The sequence below is a fragment of the Somniosus microcephalus genome, chromosome 28 (assembly GCF_052327205.1).
Source record: "Somniosus microcephalus isolate GS21.2 chromosome 28, FLI_Smic_1.0, whole genome shotgun sequence".
Classification (NCBI taxonomy): Eukaryota; Metazoa; Chordata; class Chondrichthyes; order Squaliformes; family Somniosidae; genus Somniosus; species Somniosus microcephalus.
The window spans coordinates 28,432,712-28,456,862 of NC_141014.1; the positions used below are offsets into that span (position 1 = coordinate 28,432,712).

The 24,151-nt window shown below is 44.5% G+C and overlaps 1 protein-coding gene across 1 annotated transcript in view; it reads left to right on the forward strand.

Moving 5' to 3' along the window:
• Positions 1-23,805, forward strand: part of dlgap5 (discs, large (Drosophila) homolog-associated protein 5) — a 50,697-nt gene extending 26,892 nt beyond the window's left edge. Inside the window, 12 exon segments of the mRNA XM_085969643.1 lie at positions 1,838-1,962; positions 2,394-2,490; positions 4,369-4,457; positions 7,251-7,411; positions 8,961-9,062; positions 10,516-10,729; positions 12,770-12,989; positions 14,883-14,925; positions 16,318-16,582; positions 19,580-19,677; positions 21,802-21,912; positions 21,914-23,805. Coding sequence (XP_085825769.1) covers positions 1,838-1,962; positions 2,394-2,490; positions 4,369-4,457; positions 7,251-7,411; positions 8,961-9,062; positions 10,516-10,729; positions 12,770-12,989; positions 14,883-14,925; positions 16,318-16,582; positions 19,580-19,677; positions 21,802-21,912; positions 21,914-21,937 — 1,549 coding nt within the window. The 3' untranslated portion in view covers positions 21,938-23,805.
• Positions 23,806-24,151: the final 346 nt, after the last annotated feature.

Consider the following 24,151-nt stretch of genomic DNA (forward strand, 5'->3'; position numbering starts at 1 on the left):
TCCGTGTTTGTTTGCAGTTCCGATTTGTAGATTGTGTGTGTCTCTGGCGACACTTTTTCAACACGTTTTCATCAAAATGGCATCTGTTAATGGGAAGCTTCAATGTTGGGTACCTGCAAGGAATGTTTTGCAGTTAACTTGGTTTATTCCTTTTTGTTTATAGTTACAGCAATTCTAGCTCTTTGTGAAGGGGGCTTTCTGGTTCTGAAAGTGTTTCTATAAAGAAAAAAATATATAACTCCACTAAGAGTGGTAACATTTGTAGTGAATGGTCTACTCCTGCCCTTGTGTGCTGCGCCATTTTGTTAGCTATGTCCGCTGCATTTGCATCTTCTGCCCTGTCTAGCCCTTTACTACCCTGTCTTCCCGCATAAACATCGCCCTTTTAGATGTCCAATTCAACTCTGCATGGGTGGCAGTTATCATTGATGATCCCGTGTGCTGCGCCATGCACTTTAGACTGCTTATCCATAGTAACCAAGAGGAGATTGGTTGGTGTTTTGAAATCATGAAGGGTTTAAATAGAGTAAATAAAGAGAAACTGTTTCCAATGGCTGAAGGGTCGATAATCAGAGGGCACAGATACATAGAAGATAGGAGCAGCAGTAGGCCATTCGGCCCCTCGAGCCTGCTCCGCCATTCAATGAGATCATGGCTGATCATCCAAACTCGGTACCCTGTCCCTGCTTTCTCTCCATATCCCTTGATCCCTTTAGCCTTGAGAAATAGGTTGAAACAGAGATGCATTTCCTCCTAAAATGCGAAAAATTCAGCACATCAAGAAACATATTATTCAACAAGCTAAGCCAAACAACCCCAGATTTCAAGGAATTGGATGACCTGTCAAAATTGAGATTAGTCCTAGGAGAAGGAGACAGACCATACCTTGGGGCCAAATATGTAACAACATGTCACAACCTGAGGACTGTTTAAAATTAAGACTGTTTAAAATTAATATTGAACGTACCAAATGAAGTACAAAGACTGTTTAAAATTAATATTGTTTAAAAGTAATATTGTATGTAACCAACAAATGTCAAATCGATTGACACCTACAGAATGTTGGAAAACTGTACCTTTTTGCTATGTAAGCTTTGGCAATATGGTTCTCTGTAAACTTTCATGCCAATAAAGCATTTGAATTGGAATTGGAATATATATATCCAACTCCTTCTTGAATATATTTAATGAATTGGCCTCCACTGCCTTCTGTGGTAGAGAATTCCACAGGTTCACCACTCTCTGGGTGAAGAAATTCCTCCTCCTTCTCAGTCCTAAATGGCTTACCCCTTATCCTTAGACTGTGACCCCTGGTTCTGGACTCCCTGACCATCGGGAACATCCTTCCTGCATCTAGTCTGTCTAGTCCTGTTAGAATTTTATAAGTTTCAATGATTTAAGGTGATTGGCAAACGAACCAGAGGCGACGGGAGGAACAACCTTTATACGCAACGAGTGGTGAGGATTTGGAATGCGCTGCCTGATTTTTTTTGGGGGGGGGTGAAAACCGATTCAATAGCAGCCTTCAAAAGGGAATTGAATAAATACTTGAAGGAGAAAAAATTGCAGGGATCTGGGGAAAGAGCGGGGGGAGTGGGAATGACTAGATTGCAAGAGTCAGTGCAGTCTCAATGGGCCGAATGGCCTCCTACTGTACTAGTCTATGATTGTAGTGTCGTTATCTTGGCTGATCCCTATCTTTTCTCTCGAACATGATCCACTTGCTAGGAGACTATGTTTTGCCAGTTTAGTTAGACTTTAGATCTAAATCCTCCTACTCTGCACCGATCCTGCCAAAACAAACTCTCAAATGTATTTCTGTTTCCCCCCTGTCCAGGAAAAGTAACCTTGGTTCTGCTGCAACAGTGGACTCGGTAACCAAAACTCGGAGAAATAGGTTTGCACCAGAAATTGAGTCTGAACATCTCCCTGAAGCAAAACTTGACGACCCTGTTAGTACTGGTGAGCAGATGGGCCTAGTCAAGTGAATAATTCATTCTATGGCACTATAATCTTTGTGCTTCTGACACAAATGCTGTAAAATCTCATACTGGCATCTTTTTAGCATGAGGCTGAACCAAAAGCTGAATGAAACACTGCAATTAAATTCGCTTTTTTTTTTCCCGAGTGATTTACAAAAATTAGTCTAATAGCCTTTCATTTACATTAACTGTTGGAACGTTGTCTTCTGAATCAGTTCATTATTGCTTTAAACTGCCGACCATCTTTTTATACAGCACCTTATTTATCTTTAACCCTTTTTTGGGCCATTCAAATTGTCTTTGGATTTGTTTATTTGATATTCTCCTCCCCCGCCAGCTTGAGTTTCATTTGATGTTCGAGCGATTTTTAAATGTGCCATATTTTGTTTTCTTTTTCCCCTTTCCCTTTAGTGGTGGAAGAAGCACCGATGATCAACAAACCCCAGGATTCTTTAGCAAGCTCTACAGCCGATGTTAATGGACCAGCGTACGATGTTGCCTATTTCAGGTTAGGAGCCTAATCAATATTAGCGATGCAGTGACTATCTTCACCGTATTGAAGTGCAGATGCACCAAACCAATTTTGTAAGCATTGTAGCTTCATGCCCTTCTAATCCTCCGTCAGATGATAGTGTGGAGCTAGCGGGAACTTCCTAAATACAGGAAACTCTTTGGTATCCGGCACCTACGGGACCGGGATGGTGCCGGTTGATTAAAAATTCTGGATAACGGAGAGGTATATCTACCAAGGTACGAGAGCCCCGTTACACAGCATCCCGATTACACGGTCACAGATCCAGGAGGCCCTGATACACTGCCACAGGTGCAGGAACCCAGGTTACACGGCCACTAATATACAATAAAACTTACCCGAACCTACTCCTGAATTTTGCTGGTTAATCGAGATTTCCGGATAATTTAGGTGCCGTGTAAACGAGAGTTTCCTGTATTCTGCAAACCTAGCGGTGACCTCTTGGAAAATTGGGTGGTTTGGCTAGATTTAGTTTCTTTCCCTTCGTTGTTGTAAAGGCTCCTTCACTCTTCCGGATTTTTGGAGTGTGGTATCTGAACCTGTCATGCATTTGTGTCTGCGTTGGAGGATGCTGAATCGGAAAACCGAGCCCCATCTTCAATGTATGCACAAGATCAGGCTTTTATTTTCCACAGCTACCTATAACCGGCAGAATCAGACCAGTTTCAAGAATATTTTGGTGGTTTTTCTTTTTTTTTAATAATTTAATGTATTTTGCATAGGCCAGTGAATAGATATCGATTTGGCCTGATGCTTTTGTGTACTAGCATCAAAACAGTTGTTACTTGCTGCAAGTGTGCTTTAACAAGGCCTAAATATGTAATAGCGGATCTAAAGTTGGGTCTCCGTTGCCATCAGCCATGGACCGTTTATTTTCTGCACTGCCGTCGACCAGGCAAGCCCTGTACGTCTGGTGGCACTGCAATAAGATGTAAATCCCTTAATATGCTCTGAAAATAAATGTCTGGCTTAGTTGAGCATTTTATGAAGCCTTACTGCCGGCTAATAGATATCGGCATGCAATGAATTCAGCAAACGGCAATGAAAAGCCTTGGAAAGTGATTTTTTTTTTTTAATGAAAAAGCTTGATAGTCGCTTGATAGTAAAACCAGAATGTAACTGAACCATATAAGCCAGAATGTCCTAGTCTGTGCTGACTTAGCTGATTTCAACTGGCTTGCAAGAGGGCTGCTGCAACTTGCCTCAGTGCACTGGCTTATACAGGGGATAAATTGGCCGCTCCTGACTGCTATCCAGTGATCCCTACTGCAAAGTGCATTTGTGTGGCCACCAGTTAGCACCTTTTTAGTAAAAAAGGGCACAGTAAAACTAATTAGGGCTGTTCAGACTAAAAAGTGAACTGTTTTCCCTCTTGATGTAATAAAACTCACTACACACTTGGTTTGAGCATAAAGCAAGGCTTTAATCAACTTGTTTCAGAACATGGAGGTCTAGTTGTACTTCACTAGCTACTTGTCTTACAAAATGTCTTAATCTAAATGTACACTCTCGGGAGCCGCAAGCCTACATTTCGTTGTACTGCACTTGTGCACTAACAATGACAATAAAGTTGATTTGATTTGATACTCCTTGGATGGCACCACCAGCTGGCTGTCCAGTGTTATTTCATGAGTAGTTTCTTGATGAGATTTATAACACCTCTCTTGAGACATCAAATCTCAGCTCAACATCTTTATAATGCTTATTTCTGAACCTGTACCTGTGTACTCTGACTGAAGTTGTCACATTGTAGCGGGCGCCATGCCCGACCAGAACTAGCTTGGCTATCTGGGAGAAAGTAGTTTGGATCACTTTAATTCATTACTCGTTTGTAATTCCCTTCTTTTCTTGCAGAGGAATCGTCATGTCGGAGACTGCGAACTTGAACGGGCTTTGCCAGCAGTGGGCAGGGTGGGCTAATTCAGAAGAGGTTCCAGATGGCGGTAAGACGAATCCCGTTGTAGAAACGCAATTCTCACACTACTTTGTCATGAACTCATTTTTTAAATTACAGCATTAAAAAAAAAAAAATTCTGGTTTCAATTACAGATAACAAACTGCTCTGCAGTACACCAGTCTAAAATTGTTAGTCTGTGATTTTTTTTGTGTTTCCTAAATTGTCTCTTTCACTGGGTCATTCCAAACATTACTTTCGTGAGAATGAAAGTCACTGATTTAATCATGCTATAAATACAACAACTTGTATTTATATAGCGCCTTTAATGTAGTAAAACGTCACCAGGCGCTTCACAGGAGTATTTTAAGACAAAAATTTGACACCGAGCCACATGAGAAATTAGGGCAGGTGACCTAAAGCTTGGTCAAAGAGGTAGGTTTTAAGGAGTGTCTGAAAGGGGGGGGAAAGAGAGGCGGAGAGGTTTAGGGGGGGAATTCCAGAGCTTGGGGCCCAGGCAGCTGAATGCACAGCCGCCAATGGTTGGGCAATTATAATCAGGGATGCTCGAGGGCAGAATTAGAGGAGCGCAGATATATTGCGGGGGGGGGGGGGGGGGGAGCTGGTGGAGATGCCAGAGATAGGGAGGGGCGAGGCCATGGAGTGATTTGAAAACCAGGATGATTTTGAAATCGAGGCGTTGCTTAACCAGGAGCCAATGTAGGTCAGCGAGCACAGGGGTGATGGGGCAAACAGGACTTGGTGCGAGTTCGGACACGGGCAGCCGAGTTTTGGATGACCTCAAGTTTATGTAGGGTAAATGACGGGTTGTTTATGAAATGCCCAAAAGCATTTGTACGATAAACTATTTTTTAATGCGCATTCCTTCATTTTGTAGGCAGGGATGATTAAACGTGTTTGTTCACAGCTGACTGTTTATTCACAGTCCAGATGGGAGGAGAGAGTAGGGAAAGTGTAATTTTGTATATCTTAATAAAACTCAATTGGTACACACAAATAAAGCTGGTTGCATCACATTCTCTTCAGGCACTTGGTTGTCATCCCTTCGATTTCAATGTTTTTATTCTTGGCCGTGAGGTCGGGTTTCCTGTTTTGCTGCAATGAATAAATTCATGTTTTAGTCCCCCTCCACTGGGTGGCACTGTGTGACATGATACTGAACAATATTTGCAATGAAGCTTGAACCAATCTATAAGGGGTTTAAATATCCTTAAATGGTATTTAAAAAAAAAAAAAAAAATCATTTGAAGTGACCGCACTGTTTGATGAGCTTGTCGTTCATAAATCTTCCGTGATGTATGTAAATTTCCAGTCTATGAAGTTCAGACCTCTCCTCACAACCAGAGCTGAGTAACCAGAGCTGTGATTTGTCATGGGAATTCTTGCAACCGTGCCTTTTGAAGTCCTGCCGTCACACTTTGTGTCATTTTAATAATTCAGCGTAATTGGACTAGTGTACTTTATCCGTTGATCTGCATCGAGTCCTCGCCAGAAGGAAATTTTTTGACAATTTCTGAAGGAGGCGTTGATGCCGAGAAAATCCATCAAGGATGATCCTCTCCCATTGCCGCAAAGAATGGGCTTCGATTGTTTTTTTTTCTAAAGTTGTAAAAACACAAATGTTGTCATGCCACCGTCTCGTGAAAACCTTCATTCCTTCCTCCAGAAACTGATCTTGTTGCCTCTTGCCCTCATTTTCAAAATTTGTTCTCTGGGCAACGCTGGCAAGTACGACCATCTCCCTTTGTCAGGAAGGACTCCAGCCACTGGAGGGTTTTTTTGTTCCTATTGACCTCCGTTTTGCTCGGATTCTTGGCATCGTGCGCCGCTGAATGCTGACTTGATGTCGAGGACAGCTACCATTGGCATCGTGCGCCGCTGAATGCTGACTTGATGTCGAGGACAGCTACCATTGGCATCGTGCGCCGCTGAATGCTGACTTGTTGTCGAGGACAGCTACCATTGGCATCGTGCGCCGCTGAATGCTGACTTGATGTCGAGGACAGCTACCATTGGCATCGTGCGCCGCTGAATGCTGACTTGTTGTCGAGGACAGCTACCATTGGCATCGTGCGCCGCTGAATGCTGACTTGATGTCGAGGACAGCTACCATTGGCATCGTGCGCCGCTGAATGCTGACTTGATGTCGAGGACAGCTACCATTGCCATCGTGCGCCGCTGAATGCTGACTTGATGTCGAGGACAGCTACCATTGGCATCGTGCGCCGCTGAATGCTGACTTGATGTCGAGGACAGCTACCATTGCCATGATCTGCTACAGTCGATAACTTAGTCCATAAGTAGTGTGGTAAACCACTGTTTGTATTCCACTGTGTACATGCCTGGACATGCCTCGGCTGACTCCTCCCACAAGTCCTAGTATAAAGGTGACTGCTCCCCAGCCCTTTGTATTTCTGGACCGGTCGACCACTCGAGGCAGACCTTCATTCTTTTGTTAATAAAAGCCTTTAGTTACTCTCTTAACTCTCAGTCTTTTATGAGTAATTGATAGCGCATCAAGTAGAATTTTTTTTTTTTTTTGTAAAATGGTTTCCACCCAACTTCCTGGCTTTGAACTTCTGCATCCCAGTCAGCACAGACACAATGGAATGAATGCCCTGTAAATTTGTATGGTTCTGTTTGAATCTTTGCTCTTATGAATAATTTGCTGTGATCAAATTTGTCAGTCCCTCTCGTCTTGGGTGATGCCATCGGCTTAGAAAATCATTTTTTTCCCCCCCCAAAAAATCCACATTATTAGTGTTAGTCAGATAAATTGCTTAAAATCTGTGTTCCGTTTCAAATTTATTTTTTCATCCAGTTAAGGACTTGCTTCGCACGACTGTGGGGCAAGCGCATCTCCTGATGGCTGAACGATTCAAACAGTTTACCGGGCTCGTCGACAACTGTGAGTTCAAGACGAGCGAAAAGGAAGTTACCTGCACCGATCTGGAAGGATTTTGGGACATGGTCTACTTCCAGGTATCACTGAAGGTTTTCTTTGTGAGCGCCAGAGTAGAATGTTGAACCAGTCATTGTGGTTAAACACTGAACTAGCTGCTAGCCGTTGTTCCCCCTTCGAGTCTCCTAGGTTGAATGGTAGATGCTATAACTTGAGTTTTAAAATGAATCAGCGAACATTATCGCCGCCCTCCACTCATTCTGAAAACACTGACTTCCTGTTGGAGTGCAGTTCCATAGGCAGTAGTTCCCCGAGTAACAAACCTCAACAGTGATGAGTGGCGAGGAATTTGACTATTTGGGAGAGATGGAGGGGGTCAGGCAGAAGCCAGGCAAAAGTCCTGACCTTGCCCATCATTCACACATGTGCACTTGCAACAGGGATCGCCTAGGTAGTGATCAGAAGTAGCAACCCCGGTGGCTTCACGTCTCCCCTCCCCACGGCAGAGAGGCTGCCACCAGCCTATCCGCTAACTCGAACCCAGTCTGGGGATCAACCCGGGCTCTTCAAAAAGTCACTTGTCGGAGACCAAGAAAAAGGGTAGCCAGTAGAAGGAACTGGGTCCCAGAGCAGGAGGTTGACCAGCAGAATGGGGAAGAAACTACTTTTGCTCGCTCTGAGGTTTCGGTAAGTTGCGGTGCTGGAAGAAGTGTCAGTGATTGAGCAAAGTATTAGAAAATAGACACTGAGAAAACGGGTTATCAAAGACCAGGTCGTTGCTATAGGGTGACTGGTAGCAGGCACTTAATGTAAAGAGGTGAAACCACCGCATTTTTATTCAACCGGCTGCAACAGTTGGATCAACTGACAAGTCGGCAAATGAGAGGCTGGAGCCAACACCGCACTGAGGAAGGAATCAAAGAAAGACTTGAATAGAAAGACTTGCATTTCTATAGCGCCTTTCACGACCGCAGGACGTCTCAAAGCGCTTTACAGCCAATGAAGTACTTTTAGAAGTGTAAACACTGTTGTAATGTAGGAAATGCGGCAGCCAATTTGCGTACAGCAAGCTCCCGCAAACAGCAATGTGATAATGACCAGATAATCTGTTTTTGTTATGTTGGCTGAGGGAGAAATATTGGCCCCTGCAGGACACTGGGGATAACTCCCCTACTCATCATCGAAATAGCGCCATGGGATCTAAAGCATCGGGGCCTCGGTTTAACGTCTCATCCAAAAGACAGTGCGGCACTCCCTCAGCACTGCACTGGGAGTGTCAGCCTAGCTTTGTGCTCCAGTCCCTGGAGTGGGACTTGAACCCATAACCTTCTGACTGTGAGGCGAGTGTGTTACCAACTGAGCCACAGCTAACACTAAATCAAACAGGAAAAGGAGTCTCTGTGTAAATATGATGAAGAGTTGTTGCCAGAAAACAATATCCCAATATTGTTTCTTTCCCCGTTTGAAATATAAATGAAAGAATGTTTTCACACCCCTGAAAACCCCCCCCCCCCCCATATTTTGTGCTGTTTCCTGTGGCTAACCGCTTGCTTATTTTTTTCCCCCTCCTTGTGTTGATCTGTCGGTTCTGGTTTTATTATATCTGAGCTTCATTTGTCCCTTCTCCAGGTCGAAGATGTGAACAAAAAGTTTGAGCGTTTGAAGAAGCTTCAAGAGAATAGCTGGCAGGAACCGACCAACTTGCCATCATTACCCAAAAAAGTGGTCACGGTAAGAGACAAGAAATTGTTGGAATCTGTCACTCACTCCAGCGCAGATGTCCCTCGGAGTGTTTATTAACCTGCAGTGTATTTAAACTGGCAAAAGCAAGAATATTGGTGGTCAGTGTAACTTTTTTAAAAGAATAAAGGGGCATTGACAAAGTACTAATGGTAATTTTCTTCCTGTTGGCTGTCCATTTCCTCCGCCTAAAGCCAGTATTTTTTATCATTGGGCCAGGTCCCATTAGAAGCCGTAAATTCATATTTTTTTTTATTTTTTAGAAGCTACTTCTACAAGCTTTTTACACGCTACGTCCAAACATCAATGGGTCTGAATTTGCGATCGGAGGCTTCCTGCGGGCGGCTGCCTCCGATCATCCAAAAAATCTCCCCATTGACCTGGTGGTCCGGGAGCTGCGGAGGCCTGCGATCCTGGGCCTCGCCTGGTAGAAATGCATAGAGGCCCACGTATCCCGGGGGCGCAGGCGGTTCGCAAGCACCCCTGGGATCACATGGGCCAGCCCAACCAATGAAAGAAGGGCAACCCCATTCATACTTGGTTCCATGTGTACTGAACTATCATAGGTATGAAGGGATCACTTTTATATAAAAAAAAAATACACGAACACATGAAATACATTTTTTAAGTTACATATATAAAATTAATTAAAATGGCATTTTTTTGAAAAAAAAATTGTTTTAACAGGGCTAAATATAAGCTTAACCTTACTGGATAGGGTTTTTAATGTATAAGTGAGAATTTTATTTTTCTATTTTTTAAAACTCATGCTGGTAAAATCAGGCCGTACGCTCTGCTTCTACCAGGCGCAAGAATTTCACGGGCGTTCAGCGGGCGGAAGTTGGGCAAATAGCGCAACCCGCGGAGGCCCGTTTCCCGGGGATATGGAGGATCTGTCAAGAGGATTCTTGACCGATCAAGTGCCAAGTTTCAGCGCATGCGCTTCACGTGCCTAAACCCCAAACTCCCCTAAAGGCACGTGCGCACCTCGTAGGGGTCACACAATGCGGCCCAAAGTTTTTTTTTAAATCAAATTTTAAACATTCCTACAAAAGCACTCTTTAAGCCTACCGGGTTACTGTAACGGCGAGTGGGTAAAGTCACTAAAGGGGTGTTGTGTGCACGTGTCCTGCGAAGGCTCAAATGGAGTTGCAGGAGCCAGCCAGCCAGACATTAAAAGGGAGCTAATTGTCATTCTGTCAAATGCGTACTCCCAAGGTTTGCTGTTCCTGTGATGGAGGTGTAAACAATTATGGTTTTAATTTGCAGTCGTCGTTTTAATCCCTATTTTTAAAAGTAGCTTTAATAAGGTAACACTGAATTTGGGTGGGGTTAAGATTATAGAAGATGGTAACATAAGCGCCAGTTTTATTGGTCTGTTGTGGATTTGGCCAGGTGTGCTTTGTCTGAATTTGGTAACTTTGTTTTTGTTTTTCTGATTTAGAAAAAGGTTGCCATGCCGAAACCCACAGAAGGCCTTGTAATAAAAGCCAGCAAAGCTCCACCGACGAGCCGGCTTGCTGCTTTGAAGGCGGCTATGAAAGCCAAACTGAAATGGGAAATGGCAGACTCCAGTAATAAAGAAACTCCAAAGGATGATGTTATTGTGTTTGATGCAGGATTTTTCAGAGTGGAGAGTCCTGCAAAAAGCTTTCCTGGTAAGATTTGTTCCGCACAAACCAATTTAGGTGGCTGTAAATGCCCTATCTTTTATTTAAAAAAATTTTTAAAAACCTGACAAACAACCAACCTTGTGCATATAGACCATAGTGGAGTCGCTGGAAAGACTGCCTGAGACCTGAGCCAAATTCAGTTTTGAGCCTCGCTTAAATGCTGCCAGCGCCCCACTCGGCTCGCCGGCCTGATGCGACTAGACCTGAGGGCGCAAGCTCTTCCCATTTGTACCTGAAACGCACATTTGGGGTTCTACGCGCATCTTGGAGCCCCGATTTGGCGCCTAATGCCTCTTTCAGGCAGGCACCCTGGACAGCAAAGCCAGTATGACATTCAAGTCGGGTGCGACAGATTTAGACACGAGATTTGGCGGCATTTTATGGGTGTCAAATGTGCCATTGTATGCTGACTTTCTCCCCCCCCCCCCCCCCCCAAAAAGGAGTTGGACTTACATAAACATAGAAGATAGGAGCAGAAGTAGGCCATTCGGCCCCTCGAGCCTGCTCCGCCATTCAGTGCGATCATGGCCGATCACTGAGCGCAGTGGGGCGTGAGCTTGGCATTATCTATGCTACAGCTGCCACCAACATCCCTCACTTTTACTGTAGTACAGTTAGTAGAGGTGATTTAGGGATTACTGAAGGAGGGATGTGAATGAGTTATTTTCTGTGGGGGGGGGTGGTGTGGTGGAATGCCTGCCTGCCTTCTCTTTCCCTACCCCTCCCCCAAATTGTGTTTGTTTTTTTGGCACTGTTTTGGTGCATTTATTAGCACTTTAATTGAATGTCAATCTAACTTTTTTTAAGTTAATAAAACCCCAGTCAAGGCTGAGAGGGGTAGATTTTTGGACTGTAGGGAATCGAGGGATATGGGGATAGTGCAGGAAAGCAGAGTTGAGGTCGAAGATCAGCCATGATCTTCTTGAATGGCGAAGCAGGCTCGCGGGGCCGTATGGCCTATTCCTGCTCATAATTCTTGTAATCTTATATTCTTGATGTCCCTGTTGTATTTCCAAACCGTGGCAATTCCACAAATAAACACTAGGCAGTTTGTCTAAAATGTATTCTCTGGATGTGGCCATTGCTGGCAAGACTGGCATTTATTGCCCAGACCTAGTTGCCCTGCGAAGGTGGTAGTTAGTGGGCTTCCTCCTTGAACCACTGCAGCAGTGATTACTGCAACTGAGTGGCTTGCTAGGTTGAGAGTTGACCGTGTTGGTGTGGGACTGGAGCTGCATATAGACCAGACTGGGTAAGGACGGCAGGTTTCCTCCCCTAAAGGACATCAGTGGGTTTAACGGAATTCAAATTCTCCCACTGCCGTGGTGGGATTTGAACTCGCGTTCTCTGGATTCCTCGTCCAGTTACGTGACCGCTACGCAACCACATTCACGCCAAGGAATGGCCACGTTATCTCTAAAACAAGCAGCTGCAACCAATATTGAAGGAAATAAACCAGACAAATAAGAGAACAACCAGGCATGCCTTTTTTTGAGAAAAAAATTAAGTGTTTGTAAACTGTATATAAGCAATTTATAACCTTGTGCGCTTATTTGGTGTCAGCCCCCAATCAGCAGCTCATTGAAAATTTATCTGCGTCAAATTTGTGTACAACGAACAATACGAGACAGTAACATCTGCTTCCAACCCTGCACTCCACCCCATCCAGTTCTGATATGCTCTAAACCCACCTCTCAAATGATCTGATTGGTTGATACTGACAACCTCCAGTGTTTAAAGATGTTCATTAATAGCACTAGGAATTCCAAATGCGGAGTGTATCTGGAATTGTGTCCGATACAGACCAGATCAATCTCGCACCGCTGAAGACAAGATCTTGCATTTCTGGAACCTGTGTGCCAACAAAGGATATTACCTGTACTGTGCTCCCTTTCAGTGTCTGAGTAGCCAATTTGCAGCAACATGTAGCCTTGAATACAAGTTGTTTGGGTCAGAGGTTTGAAGTGACCATGGTTTACTTTTGAGAGATGTTAAATGGGCTCATTCCAACTAATGTTTGTGCAGCATCTCCCAAGACTTGTTCTACAATCGATCGGGCATCAAGACAGCAACTGAAAGAACAATGCCCCACGACCAAATCAAGTGTGTGCAGCTCAACTGCCCCTACCTCTTCCGTGCCCTGTATGGCAGACAGTCCAAGCCAACAGACTTCTGAAAGCCCCAACATCTTGCCAGAGACTGAATCGCCTGCAGTGATGACGAAAAACTTCATGGCTGGAGAGAGGTGAGTCTTCTACTTGCCTACTGCATTTTATTTATTTTTTTAAACTGCCGATAAATATTTATGCTGGTTTCTATTTTCAGTCTCCTTGGAATTGTGTCGGTCTCTGTTCAAAACAGTACCGGGCCGTAGTACCGACTCACCTGGCCTGGTACTGTCTGTTGCCCAATTGAAAGCTATTTGTGTAACTGAGGGTTGTAACGTGTTTTTGTAATTTCCTAACCTGGCATTTCCAAAATTTAAATCCTTGGCGGTAAGGAAGCTACTTTGTGTGGTAAGTTTAATGTTTACTGCACTGCAACACATTCTTCGTTTTTAAAATGCAGCCACTTCCTGATTACTGACAGTAGTACACAGCCAAGACTAACTTGGCTGGGTTAAGAACAGGATGTAGGCCATTGAGCCCCTCGAGCCTGTTCCGCCATTCAGTGAGATCATGGCTGATCTGCAACCTTACTCCATATATCCGCCTTTGCCCCATATCTCTTAAAACCTTTGATTTTAAATCTGAGAGTGATAGATTTGTTAATCAATAATTGATCTAGCATCAGTTGCTGTTTGCAGAAGAGAGTTCCAAACTTCTCCACCCTTTGTGTGTAGAAGTGTTTCCTAATTTCGCTCCTGAAAGGTCTGCGCCTCCATTTTTAGACTCTGCCCCCTAGTCTTAGACTCCCCAACCAGGGGATAGAGTTTCTCTCTCTCTACCCTATCTGTTCCCTTTAATATCTCAAACTTCGATCAAATCACCCCTTAACCTTCTAAATTCCAGGAATACAACCCTAGTTCGTGTAAAATCTCCTTGTAATTTAGCCCTTGAAGTCCGGCTATCATTCTGGTAAACCTATGCTGCACTCCCGCCAAGGCCAATATATCCTTCCTAAGGTGTGGTGCCCAGAACTGCTCACAGTGCTCCAGGTGTGGTCTAACCAGGGTTTTGTATAGCTAGGTGGCCCAGATTCCCATCCTGGCCAGTCTGAAGCATCAGCTTCTATGCAATTGAATGGAGGCATCCAGGGACGTGCATGGGCTGGTTGTGTTATCTGAGCAACTCTGGATAACAATGGGGTTCTATCTAATTTTTTTTTCCCCCAAGTGTGTGTGCAGATGAAGGTTACTTTGTACCGAAAGTATTCTCGAGGCTTTCCTCCTCTAAACTAATTGGTGGTCTGAGTGGCCTTTGCCTCGAATATCGCTGAACCCATCTACTGCAGTGTGTGCAGAACTGGGGCCCAATGCTGTTCTTTTGTAGTGGGAATAAAGCCGTGAACCAGCTGTTACATTCTTACCCTTATGTGCACATCAATTAGAATGAATGGACAACTTGGAGGGTATTCTTTCCTTGTTCCAAGCACTGCAGTGTAGGAATATAGCTGCATAACATCCTTATTCTCTCTCTGGAACCAGTAACAAAGGAGTATTTTGACCTAGTTAAACTTGGTTCATTGAACCCCGAACAACCTAATTGCTAACTTATGGTTCCAAGAGAGCTGCTCTCCACTAGGTGAAAGTTGCGTTTTTTTGTAGCTTCTAATATCGCTGCTGTACATGAGCTTATTTGGCTGTAGTTATCACATTTATTCCAAGTCTGGTTAATTATGGATCCCTTTTTAAATATTGAACATTTGATTTTTGGATGAAATCCTCTTGTACTCCAGTCCGGGCGCTTGTTTTGTTAAATGCTGTGATACGCAGTGGCAGGATGCAGATTCATGTCTGGAGTTCTTCAACCTTGCTGCTGTAGAGCGCGCTGAGCAGTTTAGAGAACATTGAACATTAGAAGGAAGTGAAATCTGCCTATGGAACAAACCTGCTGTTGCTTGGCTTGCTGTTCAATGGTTATATGAATGACTCCTCCTCCCCCTTAAGAGATTTCTAATGAACATTTCTTCTTCCTAGCACGGCACAAGAGGCTGCCTGTTCTGAAAAGAGCACAAAAGAGGTAAGATGAAATAACTGAAGTGACTTTTTATTTATTAACTAGCGGGTCTTCCATCTTCAAAATTCAGTGCCAAAGATTATCAACTGTAGTAGTTTTAAGTAGATGTGCTGAGGACCCACGCTGTACCACTTCTAGGCAAGTTTGAGATTGGAAGATGGGGAGCTGGTTGCTTACTCTTGGCTAGGGCAACCTAAAGAGGAGGAAAATGGACCATAAACGACCAGTCTTTCGCCGAGTGGCAAATGCCATACCAGAACATGGAATGATGTACCACAAGTGGCAATTGAGGACAAAACATTTAAAAAGGATTGATCAGTATTTGAAAAGGAAGAATATATAGAGAGCAAGGAACTGGATTAGAACAGGCAGCTTTAGAGCACAGACACCAGACGATTGGCCATATGTCCTCCTCATGTCTTGCTGAACGAGGGTGATGAACCAAATCTAGGCAATGTTTAAATACCTAGTGGTAGCCTTCTTCCTTTCTTGTGTTCTTGCCTTGAATGAGATAATAATTCAACTTTATTGTCATTGTACAATGCACAAGTACATGAACAACAAAATGTGATCTTGCAAGCTCCCATGAGTCCAGTGCAATTAACATTAACGTAAATAGCACCGTCCTGGGAGAAGCAAAGCCGCTGCGTCTCTGCGCGCCGCCATTCCATTTCCACCATTCCTCCTGTCCGACAATCTTCAGCCCAACGCCCGGGCCTGCTCACCAGCCACCCCTCCCGGGGCTCCTTCTGTGACCTTCTCACCAACCGCCCCTCCTCGGGGCTCCTTCCGTGACCTTCTGCACCTGGTCTTCCCTGATGGTCACCCCTCCAGGTACTAACCAGGCCATGTAGATCAAAAGGTCTCTGGTTTGAGGACCGCTCTGTGTTGAGTAGCTAAAGCACCCCAGGTTAGCAAGGGGGGCAGCCCATCCAGGGTTCCTATTCTGATGGCAAACCAGCAGCTCCTGCTCTTGTGTATGTCGGGTAAGGACAGAATCTGGCTCCGATATGATGCCCTCACAGTCCAATGGTTGGCAGCACCCAGTGAATAAGGGGTATTTGGGGAAGTTACTAGAAAGAAACCGGCACCTGTAGAAACTTGCGTCAAATATTTTCAGGAGAGGATGGGGTGGAAAACTGGCCAGAAATCAAATCAAAACACTAACCAGTAGCCTAACGCTTTTAACTTTTCTGTCTTGGCTAGTTGGAGTTATTCTCCCTCTTGAGAAAGGGGGTTGGGGTAAAACTACTTCATTCTGCCCTAGTTGCCAAGGTCCGTTCCTACTAGTATTGATTCGTTATGTGGCGGTCTGCACTATCTGGGAGAGGATGATGACTCCCCCTGAGGGAAATCCAGGAGTTTTTCTAAGGCTTGCTATCTTGTGTTCCCTAGCCAAGTACTTCTCTGAACTTTGCAAAGTATCTCCAGCCCAGGAGCTGTGTCCCTGACTTGCCAGAGGTGCTGCAGTCTCAGTTTGATAATGCGAATGATGCCAAAAGAAATTCTCCGCATGATGTTGGGATATCAGGACTGCCATCATCTCCATTGGCTCATGAAGATGTGGAAATGAAGAGTCCAGTGAGTGAGCGAACATCACCAACTGGTGCCCACCCAAATCCACAAGAGGAAATGCTTCAACTGGCCGATGATGATTCAGGTAAGTTGAATTGTTGCGTCCACCTCGACCTGTGAATTGGTGCACGTCAAAGGGAGAAAATACATTGATGCAAGAAATCTTTTTCCAATTCATTGGAAGATTAGAAAGATATTGGTAAAAGTGCAGATTGGGTGGTTGAGAAATGAATTTAAAGGCTACCCCATATCTACATAATGAAGTCCTGTGTCTAGTGCATTCTCCAGTGCAACAACCATTTCATTTCTGCAAAAGAAAGATGTTTGATGAGGTCTTGAATTCAACACCTCAACAAACTACAGAGAATGTCACTGTTTGACAGCTTCACAGAGCTGTCAAATGATGACAATTCATAGATGAAACGTCATATGTTGACGTTCTCCGTAACCAGCTTTCCCTTAATTGGCCTGCTGAGCCCGCTGGGCGGGCTTAACAAGGTCAATCAAGGGAAAATAGCGTGGGTTGGCCAGAAGTTGTTGGAGGCGGGACTACAACCCGACAAGTGGGAGTTCTGCCTCCAAAAGCTCCCCATTGAGAAAATCACCCCCTAGGTGTTTAACAGCGTGAATACATTTTAATAAGCCTATCTTAATGATTCTGCTTGGCAGTGGATGCCATGCTTTCTTCCCTCCTACCACCAACCCCCCCCTAAACTTTCTGGCTTACTTTGCGCTGCAGTTTCATGGGTGCTCTGGGGCACGAAGTGACCATTTCTCATGTATGGCTCTAGACTGAGTCTATTCACCTGGGAAATGGGGGTGCAGTGCAACAGCCAAGACCAATTGGAATTTAGAATTAGAATTACATAGAATTTACAGCACAGAAACTGGCTGTTCGGCCCAACTAGTCTGCGCTGGTGTTTATGCTCCAAACATAATCTCCCGTTCCATCTACCTCAGCCTTTCAGTATATCTTTCTATTCCAACCCATTCATCATTTTAAAGACCTCTAGCAGGTCTCCTCCTAAGTCGTCTTTCTGAAGAAAAAACCCTAGCTTGCTTTTTCCCAAAGGCCAGTAATAGAAACATAGAAGATAGAAGCAGGAGTAGGCCATTCGGCCCCTCGAGCCTGTTCCGCCATTCAATGAGATCATGGCTGATCATCCAAACTCAGTACCCTGTCCCTGCCTTCTCCCCATATCCCTTGATCCCTTTAGCCTTAAGAAATATATCTAACTCCTTCTTGAATATATTTAATGAATTGGCCTCTACTGCCTTCTGTGGTAGAGAATTCCACAGGTTCACCACTCTGGGTGAAGAGATTCCTCCTCATCTCAGTCCTAAATGGCTTACCCCTTATCCTTAGACTGTGACCCCTGGTTCTGGACTCCCTGGCCATCGGGAACATCCTTCCTGCATCTAGTCTGTCTAGTCCTGTTAGAATTTTATAAGTTTCAATGAGCTCCCCCCTCATTCTTCTAAACTCTAGCGAGTATAAGCCCAATCTCTCCTCATACGTCATTCCTGCCATCCCAGGTATCCGTAGTAACCGTACAGCTCCGCTGGCTCATTGGCTAAATCACCACACGTCTGGTATCGAACCACAGAACCTCCCTGGCCTGACGCCTTAGTTCCGCACTGTGGACGGAGCACTTGCCACCTGAACTCGAGTCATGCAGATTTTATTTAAGAGAAAGAGCAAGCGTGGAGTCTCTCTCGGATCTCGGCAGGCCCTGATGTACCTTCGGGGAAGAAACTGTGACCCAGATAAAACAGCTGTGCCATTTGAATTGAAGATTCTGTCCCAATTGCAGTAGTTGGCTCTGCGACCAGACCAGACCTGGCTGCCTTCAGCTCATTTTCAGCAAACAGCAGCTGTGACACTGAAAATACTATGCAGCAGTTTGACATGCCGCTAGCTTTACAGTAAAAGACCAGCCATTTCCTTAAAGAGCTGCAAACTATTGCCAGTGAAGCAAAAGTCAAGTTGTAAAATGTAACAAACTATCTTTTGAGACCTCTTTGATTCCTGGTGTACTTGTGTGGTGTTTTTTTAAATGCATGCACTAATCTTTGTAACGTCAGTAATTGGGGTTGGGTGCTAGGACCTAACTCCATGCTTAAACTTTCTCTAATACACACATTATAAATTTGGAACATTTTTCTGCAATGGCTGAGGTCTGGACTCTGTAAGCATCCAAGAAGCTCATTAACCTGGGGTGCTTGAGTGAACTTGTCAGTTCAATTGTGTCTGCTTTAATTCAGCTCTTCTGCACTGTCCGGCACAGTGACAGCTCCTAGCCAGTTCTGTTTGTTTCCATCGCGTGCTTTGTTCAGCTAAGTATTCAGGGGGTGGGGGCCATCCACCAAGATGGATGGCCAAAGATGTTTTGACTTTTTTTCTGAAAAGGAGGCTGGGGAGGCTAATAAAGAAAGACTTGCATTTTCACTGGGTGTCCCAAAGTGCTTCACAGCCAGTTTTGAAGTGTGGTCACTGTTGGGAATGCGACAGCCAGTTTGTGCACAGCATGTTGATTGAGGGATAAATATTGGCCAGGACACTGGGGATAATACCCCTGCTCTTCGAAATAGTGCCACAGGATCTTTTACGTCCGCCTGAGCGAGCAGACGGGACTTCGGTTTAACATCTCATCCGAAAGACGGCACCTCCAACAATGCAGCGCTGCATTGGAGTGTCGGCCTCTTTTTTTTGTGCTCCAGTCTCTGGAGTGGGACTTGAACCCACAACCTTCTGACTCGGAGGCGAGCGTGCTGCCCACTGAGCCACGGCCGACTCTGGCTGTGTTTCTCACTGAATGGAGCTTCTACCGTCTGCAATTCCATCATCTCTCCAGGTGGCGCTCAGTGTGACAAGTTAAGTAACGTGAGCAGACGAGCCAAAACATACCATTCTGTAAAGTAATGCCAAAATAAATGCCATTCATCCAATCATATATCTGGATCAATACTATTTTTGCCATCAGTAACATTTTATCTGTGCCCACTAGGAGTTATAACTTTCACGGTTTCATCTTTCTATTTATGTTGCTCCTGTTTCATGATTGCATTGTCCTTTTTCTAGGTCTGATGACTTCCAATTCCATGTCAGTCACACTAAAGACTCCCTCCTTTAGTTCTTCTGTTGATCCATTGGTTACAGGAGCTACTCTCCATAGTGTGGTAAGGAAATGATCACTGCAATAATAAAACTTTCTCAACGTGTTTTTCTCGTCACTGCCCAGGCATTCAGCAGATGACTCACTTTCAGCCCTCTGCAAATGCTGCTCTTAAATCAGTTATCAAGTACAGGTCAGTGGCCTGGCCTGTTGCTGTTTTCCTTTTTCTCTGGAATTTTTCCCTCTTAAAGCTGACTTGCAGTGAAGTATGGTTTCATGGGTGGTGGCACACAGATCATTTTCTCTTTTTAAGGCCCTTCAATGTGTTGTCGCCACTCAATCCATGCTTTACCCCCTCCCATTATTCCATATTTGAAACTCCTTCAGCCCAGCTTCCAGTCCACCATGGTCAAAATCACTAACTTCCTTCGTGACTGCAGCCATGCTTTTGCTCGTCACAGCATCTCTGCAGCATTCAACGTAGTCGCGTACTCCATTCTCTCTCCTGTGTGGCCCACTTCCATTATGAGGACGGGTTGAATCGACTAGGCTTCTATTCCCCTTGAGTATAGAAGATTAAAGGGATGATCTCATTGAGGTGCTTAAGATGACCAAAGGATTTGATCGGGTCGGTGGAGAGAAACCATTTTCTCTGGTGGGGGCAGTCCAGAACAAAGGGGGCAGAACCAAATTAGAGCTAGGCTGTTCAGGGGTGATGTCAGGAAGCACTTCTTCACAAAGGGTAGTGGAAATCTGGAACTCTTTCTCTCTTTCCCCCCCCCCCCCCCCCCCCCCGGGCTGGGGGGGTCAATTGAAAATGTCAAAACGAAAATCGACAGATTTTAGTTGGGCAAGGGTTATTAAGGGTTACGGAACCAAGGTGGGTAAATGGAGTTTCGATACAGATCAGTCATGATCTAATTGAATGGCAGAACAGGTTCGAGGGGCTGAATGGCCTACTCCTTTTCCTATGTTCTCTTTCCTCCAACCCCCCCCCCCCCCCAAACCTACTACTTTGACCACACCTTCAATCATCTCCCTAGCTCCTCCCACCACTGGTTGCCATTCAGTTTTGCCTGTGTGGAGTGCCTGGGGATCCTTTCCCATATTTATCACCACAATAAACGAGCAGGATGTAGTTGAGCTTGTCCCTATGCCCATTTTAAATCTGAGCCTGGGAAGTGTTGGTGTGAAGGTTCTCACTGCTGACTCGGTCTGTATTTGCATGAGATTCTCTCGGGTGCATTTGAAATGGGGCTGGTTAGATGATAATCAGAGGTGTAAAGCACTGCCTTGTGGTATCTTCCTTGTCCCCTCTCTAGCCTGGAGGTATCGAGGCTGCTTTTGGACACCTGCCTTACTACTTGAAATCACTCAACTGTTTGTTGCTGTCTGGAATATGACTAGTATGGTTGGCTCATTGCCACTGTGCTGGGAGGAAGATTGGTGCTCGCACATCTCTGAAAGGCAAGACTCTTGGTCCCTGTATTCAGTCTTCTGACTCTCTTTAGGGGGATCTTGCCTAAGGAAGGATGTATTTGCCTTGGAGGGAATGCAAAGGTTCACTGGCCTGATTCTTAGGATGATGGGGTTGTCCTTTGAGGAGACTAGGCCTATATTCCCTAGAATTTAGAAGAATGCGAGGCGATCTCAAGAAACATATAAAATTCTTACAGGGCTTGACAGGGTAGATGCTGGGAGGATGTTTCCCCTGACTGGGGAGTCTAGAACTAGGGGTCGTAGTCTCCGAATAAGGGGTCGGCCATTTAGGACTGAGATAAGGAGAAATTTCTTTACTCAAAGGGTTGTGAATCTTTGGCATTCTCTACCCCAGAGGGCTGTGGATGCTGAATCATTGAGTGTATTCAAGGCTGAGATCGATTGATTTTTGGACATATGGGGCTAGTGCAGGATGGTGGAGTTGAGGTGGATGATCAGCCATGATCTTGAATGGCGGAGCAGGCTCGAGGGGCCGAATGGCCGACGACTCCCATTTCTTATGCGCTATGTGCATTGTTCCTACAGTTTGATTTCCACTGCAAACGCCATTAGCTTTTAAAACTTTCAGGTCTTGAATTTCCTTTAGTCATCAAATTTTGGACACTTTACTACACTTTTTTTTAAATTTTGTTTAGGTACTGTAAATAAATGATGCGTAAAAGTTTACCGACTCTTGTGTGTTTTTAAGCAACCTCTCGGAAATTGTATGAGCCCCTTCGAAACCATGATTACGGGAGAAGTCCGACCAGTGCTTCCCCATCAAGTAGCCCTGCAGGATTTGATATCGTTCAGTCCCAGTGGAACACCTCAACAATGAAGATTAGAGACCCTAGCCATTGAAACTGCTGGCCTGTCTTTCACTCTCTGGACCATGAAGGACTTGTACCAAGACACTTCCTAGCCGATGACAATATTCTGGATTCTAGCTGAATGGAGACTCTACGGTGCTGCCCTACTATCTGTGTGCAGTGGCGGAGAGCACTGGATGCCAAAGATCAAAGCCATATTTGGTACCTAATAAAGGATGCTGTTGACTAAAACTTCAAGTTATTTCTCTTGGGGGGCCACAACCCACCTGTGTGGAGTTCTGGCCGTTCAATAGACTATCGCTTGCAGTAAAAGTTCATGGAGTGTTTGCTGCCGTTAGGTGCCAATATATCGACACACCGCAGTTGTGGCATTTATCTACCGACTTGGTTAGTTTTCCATTCTCAATGTTTTTGATACAAGCGTGTCCGTTTATGATACTGTGCAGATTAATGAATTCCTCTAGACTAAATGTGAAGACTATAAAAGCAATATGGTGCCTGAGTGATGGAGATGTAGCCAGGTTTGATTTCTGTCCATGCCCTCTAAATTCCCAGCTCTAAATGATGTTGCTGAATGGAGGCTTGTTACTTCCTTTCCTCATCGCAGGGAAGGAGAAAATGCCCGAGGAAGAGTGGGATCTCCGAGCTGCTCTCGTGGGCTGTCTTGTCCAGGTTCGAGGGCACTGGAAGACCACCCACCCTTGGCTGTTCTCAGTGGCTCCAGTGGAACTGGGTGGATCTGAATTGATGCCTCCATGAAATTTGGTGGAACTTTCCAGCACCTTCGGAGCTGGAATTGGTGAATTTAGTCGTCTGGAACACTTGGCCCATTTTTGTTTTTAAGGGATAGCATCTGGAACATTGCACATCCCTCAAACACTTGACAGCTTAGCATTTGAATGGCGCTTTCGAGTAAACTCCATTTCAGCGACAGTCAAGTTTTGAAAAGGTGCATTTTGGGGCAAGTTAGCAGACTTGCCTGAAGTATTTTAACTCTTGAAGTGCAGTCTTCAGGTTCTCTCTTGTTTAAAGTATCGGACATGACGGTCCTTGCTCCTCTTTACAAACATGACACAGGATCTTACAAGATCCTTTTGTCAGTTGCGAACACCTCTTTTTGCCTCTTCTATCTAGTGACCATCCATGTTGTAATTGATGTCATTTCTTGTCATTCTCATTAGCGACTTGGATTGAAGTATGACACCCGCGCCCCCCCACCCGTGCTATTGTAATAGGTTATTGTCATTAAAATTCACGGGCGTTTTCCCAAGGTATGGACTTGTGCGGCGAGTATCCCGTGAGTGTCAAATTATGGGTTTGTATGAAATTTGCCTGGTTAATATTAACTGTTGTAGCCGTGTACGCTGTCGCTCCTGCCCAGGGGTGAAATCCTGTGCTGCCACAGGAGGTCCATCCAGTGGCTTGGCCACCAATCAAACTCTGGTTCAATTTGTCTGGAGAACCTACGGTTCTTCGACCTGCCAAACACAGGCTCATGGGATTGACTGCTACACCACGTGTCTATACCGGATGATTTTATTGTGTTAGGAAATTTTCTGGTGTGCGATTTCCATACTCCCTGCCCGTTCCCAAAGACTTCATGATTGAAGTAGAGTAATTGGATTAATGACACACTTTCTTTTTTCCTGTTTAAAACCGAAGTGACTTGTTCACTAATTTTGATCTCTGCTGTCTTAACTTGCTAATCCCAGCGGTAGCAGAGACAATGAACATTTGTTGTACAATTTCTGTATAGAAATTTTAAAAACAGGATGAAAATTATGAAAAAATTTGTAACTGTGTAAAAGTGAGAAATCTCTTGCCGATATATTGGCTTTTTTTGTATATCTATTTACCTAAAATAAAACTGCATGTTTTCAGTTCGGAACTGTTTCAACTGAACTTCTTCAGAGCTGGTAGTGTTTGGAGGGTTTTTTTTTAACCTGGGTTCATACGGAATCGAGAAGGAGGCATGCAAAAGACTTGTTGCTGCTCTTTTGAGCTCTTAATTTTAAAACATCACACTGTTTTTGAGCTCTTAATTTTAAAACATCACACTGTTTAACTGCATCGGATGTGGTGTTGGTCTGTAATGAAGCCTGTTAGAAAAGGTTTAAGTCACTGGTGCAATGGTAATACCCTTGATGTACCTTTTCTATGTTGCTGCAGTTTGACTTGCTAATGCGTTATGATTTTATTTTTATTAATTGTATATCAAGTTTCATCTGG